The sequence below is a fragment of the Gracilinanus agilis genome, unplaced genomic scaffold (genome assembly GCF_016433145.1).
Source record: "Gracilinanus agilis isolate LMUSP501 unplaced genomic scaffold, AgileGrace unplaced_scaffold53602, whole genome shotgun sequence".
Taxonomy (NCBI): Eukaryota; Metazoa; Chordata; class Mammalia; order Didelphimorphia; family Didelphidae; genus Gracilinanus; species Gracilinanus agilis.
Genome location: NW_025388691.1, coordinates 101 through 5,703, shown reverse-complemented (window position 1 = coordinate 5,703; position 5,603 = coordinate 101). Strand labels below are relative to the sequence as shown.

The 5,603-nt window shown below is 61.4% G+C and overlaps 1 protein-coding gene across 1 annotated transcript; it reads right to left on the bottom strand.

Annotated features, from left to right (window-relative positions):
* Nucleotides 1-101: 101 nt before the first annotated feature.
* LOC123255879 (rho guanine nucleotide exchange factor 1-like) lies at nucleotides 102-5,392 on the bottom strand (the record flags this gene model as incomplete). Its single annotated transcript, XM_044684599.1, has 6 exons — nucleotides 5,364-5,392; nucleotides 1,564-1,602; nucleotides 1,372-1,449; nucleotides 890-1,003; nucleotides 226-324; nucleotides 102-144 (listed from the first exon to the last, which is right to left on the bottom strand). Coding segments are annotated over exons 2-6 (361 nt in total), but the record flags the coding sequence as incomplete, so codon positions are not given.
* Between the last annotated feature and the right edge of the window lie 211 nt (nucleotides 5,393-5,603).

Sequence of the window (5,603 nt, the reverse complement as noted above, 5' to 3'; positions counted from 1 at the left end):
TGGGCACAGGGGGCATGGCAGGCACAGGGGGCAGGATGGGCACACGGGGGGCCGGGGTGTTTCCCACCCAAGGCCGCACTCCGCCCCCTGCTCCAACTTACCAAGCTCGAAGGACACGGAGGAGGGCACAGGCACGCGCAGGACCTGCCCAGACAAGAAGCCCGATGAGGGGTGGGCACGAAAGGGGGTGAGGGCGGGGAGTGGGGGCAGAGGGGGCATCCTCACCGCAGTCTTCTCCAGGAAGTTGTGGTAAAAGTCCTGAAAGCCTTTCTTGGCCTCCTTGGAGCCCAGCATGGTCAGCATGTCCGCGTGAAGGCAGCACAGCTGCGGGGAGAGCGGGGGTCAGGGCGGCCCCCCCACCTTCTCCCCAGGAAGCTCCCAGCTCTAACATGGGCTCCTCTTCACCCCCAACTCCAGGGTCCCTTTCCCATTTGGGCAGCCAGGGGGTAGCTCAGAATCCGGCTTTGAAAGACCCAAACCACAAACCCATTCTATGGGAGGGAGGGAGGGGGAGGTTATTTTCTAAAGTGCAGGACTTGGGCGGCTCAGTGGCTAGAACTGGGCCTAGAGAGGCCTCCGACCCTGGACAAGGCCCTGGTCACTCTTGTCTCAGAACAGAAATGAAGAGAGTCCGGAGCTCCTGGGCTCCGGGTGGAGACTCCTCATTCTCCACCCAGCTAGAACCAGGGGCGTCCACGGCCGGTCCTGGAGGGAGCTGGCCGCAGGGCAGGCGGGGCCTGGTTCTGGACACGAACCCACGGGCCCCTCCGGCCGTGCTCTCCGGTTCCGGACGGCCCTTTCTTTGGCCCCGCCAGCGGCCTCCTCATTCCAGACGTCCCCCAGCCTGGGCCCCCCCCCCCCGGCCCCGGGCCCCGAGCCCAGGCCTCACCAGGGGCCCCGGCTCAAACTGCAAAGCCACGTGGTGCAGGAAGGCCATGAGGTGGGCCGGGCGCCGCTTCACCTGCTCCAGGCTCTGGAACTCGATGCTTCGCTCCTCCGGGTGCTGGGAAGGGGGCACAGAGGGAGGAGGCAGAGACGGAGGCCGTGAGCAGAGCCGCAGAGGCCCCGACGCCGGCTGCCCGGGACGGAGCAGGGGCCCAGGCCGTTACCTTCTTGGCCGCCTGGTTCCCCATCCAGAGAGCAGCTGACTCCCACCTCCCTAGACCCAACATTCCATGTTCTGGGTCCCAGGCCGGCCCCGGCGCCCCTGTTCCAGGCTCTTTCCCAGCACCGACATTCCATGTTCTAAGGCCCCCTGGCCCCGACACCCCCTGTTCTAGGGCCCGACCCCGACATTCTAGGCTCTAAATTCCTTCCATCTATGACATCCAAGGCCGCTCCCAGCCTGGCATCCAGCCGGGCCCCACTCACCGCCTCCAGCTCGTTCTCAAAGTCCTCATCTTCAGCTCCGATGATGCTGACCGGGGCTGGCCGGGTCAGGCCGGGGGCCTGGAAGATGGGGGGCAGCGGAGAAGAGGGGTGACCCCAGGCCCCCCAAGTCCTCCAGCCCCCCCTGAGGCCCCTGTGGTCCCCACCAGGCACCCCCCCAGGGCACTCACTTACCCCTCGGGCTGCATCCTCCATCTGCATGCTGAGCTGAGGCTGCGGGAAGAGACGGGGCCACGCTGAGACCCAGGCCGAGCTGGGAGCCGGACGCCTGGGTTACTCACACATTCCTGGCCCAGGTGGGGAGGTGAGTAAACAGAGCCTCCCCTCACCCACCCGTCCCTCAATGGAGTCTCTGTCCCAGCCCACAAAGAACCCTTCAGAGGCTCGGGGCCTCGGCCAAGCCGGGGGCGGGTGCAGCCTTTTGGGGGACAAGGGGCCCTGATCTGATAGGAGCAGGCTGGGGGCCGGATGTCGCCTTCTTCACCTCCGGCCCCACTTCCTGAAACAGGAAGTCACATGGGCCCCCAAACCCAAGAGCCCCCACCCCGTGGGGAACCCAGGCATCAGAGCTCCCAGCCCCCACTCCCATCAGCCTGGAGTGCCTGGTCTCCCAGCCCCCCCAGACAACAGACTTCTGGACCCGGCATGGCTCTCCCTCTGCCCACCTGCACCCCCCCCCCCACGCTCCGGAGGCCCTCCGGCTCTCCTCCCGCGAGGCGTTAATTAGTCTGTCTAATCGGGACATTAATCACAGACAAGTGGGCCCCAGTGTGCCAGTGTCAAGGGGCAGAGCTCAGAGGAGGGGGGGGAAGCCCCACGTCCCCAGGGAGGGGCATCGTCTAGGCCTCACTGGGTTTCACCCTCTCCTCCATGGCAGAGGGTGGGAGTCCTTGGCTCTCTCCTCTCCACCACCCCCCCCCCGTAGCTGGGCCTTCTCCCCCTCTGCAGCCCCCCAAGCCTGGGCCTCCTCCCCTTCCTCAGCTCCCCAAGCCTGGGCCTTCTCCTGTATCCCACATACTCAGCTAGGAAAAGGGGCTCCCTAGGGGACTGGGGGGCAGCCCTAGAGACACTGCAGTCTCCAGGAAGCCCTATCTAGCTGGGGGTCCCATAGGTGACCAGCATGTTCTAGGGCTTAAGTGGCTCCTTAAGACCTGGGGGACCCCGCTCTAGCCTCAGTCTCCCCATCTGTAGAACAGAAGTTGGACAAGATAACTGAAGGTCCTGTGGCCCTTGGTATACAGGGACCTGGGCTGGGCAGGAGCCTGGATGAGACTTTGTCCAGAGAAGTGCTTTACAGGGGCAGCCAGGTGGCTCAGTGGACAGAGAGCCAGGCCTGGAGGCAGGAGGCCATGGGTTCAAATGTGGCCTCAGCTCCTTCACAGTGGGGTGACCCTGGTCAAGTCACTTACCCCGCTGCCCAGCCCTTCCTGCTCTTCTGCCTCAGCACTGATAAAGAGAAGGGTCTAAAATAAAAAGCACTTTACAGGAGGGGATGTTCCAGAGTGTCCTGAGGCCTCTCTAAAGCCAAGGGGCCCATGGGGGGAGGGGGGGATGGTCTCTGGGGGCCTCGAAATACAGCTCTCTGGGGATGGAAGATCAGAGGAGAATTCTATGGCTCTGGGGTCAGTCTGGGGAGTCCTGGGGAGCCCCAGAGAACCCTTCCCCAGGGTTTAGATTACAGAGGAGCCCGAGGCTGCTGAAATACAGTCATCATCCCTAAAAGCTGGGCTCCTGTCAATATCTGGGGGGGTCCCATGGGGATGGGGCTGGCTGAAGCCCTTTCACAGGATTCTCACCCTAAAAGCCTCTCCTGAGACCTCTAGAAGGGTCCACACAGGGATGGGAGCCAGTAACAGGGCAGAGGTACCACCAGCTCAGATTCCAGTGGGGACCACCCCGCGCTCCCCCCATGCTCCCTGTGCCCCAGCTTCTTCCTGCCTCTCCTCCTCCCCATCTGCCAAACTCCCTGGCAGTGTCCCAGCTGGCCCCTGGCCCATGGTATACCCCCACACACACACACACATGCTCTCTCTATGTACATCCCACCTCAATGGCTTCGACGTCCATCTCTGAGTCCCAGCCTGTATATCCAGCCCTGGTCTGGGCACCATCCCCGTGGCAGGCCCCAAACCACCCTCCTGCACACCTCCCTGCAAGTTGCCGCTCTCAGTCATCTCCTCTTCCCTGCCTCTAGGCAGCTCCTCTCCATCAAGCAAAGCACCCAGCAGCCCAGGCATCTGTCTGTCTTTTTTAACCCTTCACTTCCATCTCCGGTCAATACTGTGCACAGGTCCCAGGGTAGAAGGGCAAGAAGGGCTGGGCAATGGGGGTGAAGTGACTTGCCCAGGATCACACAGCTAGAAAGTGTCTGAGGCCAGATTGGAACCCAGGACCTCCCATCTCTAGGCCTGGCTCTATCCTCGGAGCCACCAGCTGCCCCATCCCCAAGCAATCATCCTGAGGCCTCTATCTGGCCCTTCAGGGGTGCCCCATGACCCAACTTCAGCCTGGAATTTCTTGCTTCTTCTGAGAACCCCTGGCGGGCTGCCCTCCCTCGCCCAGCTCCAGGGCCTCCCTTGTGGGGCCCTCCTCTCACTCTCCACATTCCAGACAGAGCGGCCCCTTAGGCTCTGAGAAGCCGACAGCACTCCTTCACCTGGGCCTGGAATGCCTCCCCCCTCCCCCAAAGGTCCGGTTTCTCCTCTGGACGCCTCCCCAGTCTTGCCCCGGCCCTGCCCATAGAGACTGGCCATCCTTGAGGGCACAGGCTCCTGGCAGACATCTGGGTGGGTCATCCCTCGAGGGCCTGGGCCCCAGGACTCACAGCACATTTACCCGTGAAATGATGGAAATGCAATCTGTGCCGCGGGGGGGGGGGGGGGGCGCTTCAGGCTGAGCAGAGGGTCTCTAAAGAACAGCCTGGGGTGACATGCACAGGAACTCAGCAAAGCTGGGATTCTCTTCAAGGACAGGAGGATGCCAGAAAGGGAAGCTGCAGGGGCCCAGATTTCTTGGGTTGTGAGGGGGTTGTGGGGGGACTAAGGAGCATAGGAGACTGAAAAATCTATGGGGCTCAAGAGATAGAGAGCTAGGAGGCTCTGGGTTCAAATCTGACCAGGCCGGGTTAAGTGACTTGCCCACCATCACACAGCTAGTAAGTGTGTGGGGCTGGATATGAATTCAGTTCTTTCTGACACCACATTCAGCCCTCTGGACCACCTAGTTGCCCACATCTGTAGGGGAAGGATATCTACAAGGCTCAGAAATTCCATGAGAGGGGTGTCTATAGGGTCTGTGGGCTACTTAGTTCTACATGAATTATAGAAGGCAGGAATCCAGGGATGCTGGGGAGTCTTCACTGATTATTCAGTGTGGGAATGTCTCTAAGGTCCAAGGAAGCTATAGGAGATGAGGGTCTACAGGGTCTGGGATTGGGCAGAGTGAGGCTGTGCCCGTGGGGCCCAAGGAAGGAGGGGGAGCATCTATAGGGTCTGTATGGATATAGAGGGTGTAAGTGAATACAGGAGTTCGAGGAGTCTAGATTGCCCGAAGTTCTACATAAATTACATGGGATGGCTTGTCCATAGGGTCTGGGGGACTTTTATGGTGGGAGCATCTATAGGACCCAGGAGTCTGTATGCATTATACACAATGGGTGTCTATAGGGTCCCAGAGTTGTGAAGGGCGGGGTCTGTCTATAGGATCCAGGGGTATCTCTAAGCTTCAGGAGCTTATGTTTATTATACAGGGTGTCAAAACGGCCCCGGGATAGTACAGGATGGTCCTATCTACAGGGTCCATGGAGTCACTGGAGGTAAGGGTGCCTACAGGGTCCCCCGGTTGTAAGGATGGGGTGTGTCTAAAGGAAACAGGGGTCCACGGGGTCCCGGAGTTGCACAGGGTGAGGTGTGTCTACAGGATCCATGGACTCTATGGAAGTGTCTACAGGGTCGGGGCTGGGGGGAGACCCTCACCTGCTCCGAAGCCTGGTCCTGTGGCTCCTGCTCCCTGGCTCCCCCGCCCCCTTTCCCCTCCCTTGGCCGAGCCGCTCTAGCCACCCCCGGGAGCTCTTTCCTCCCACCTCTACTCCTCTCGGAGGCCCGCCCAGGCCTCTCTAGCCCGCCCACAGTAGGCCACGCCGCAGCCCCAACTCCACTGCTTCCCAGCCCCGCCTGGGGCTGCTCTAGGCTACCAACACTCGACTGCTCCCAGGG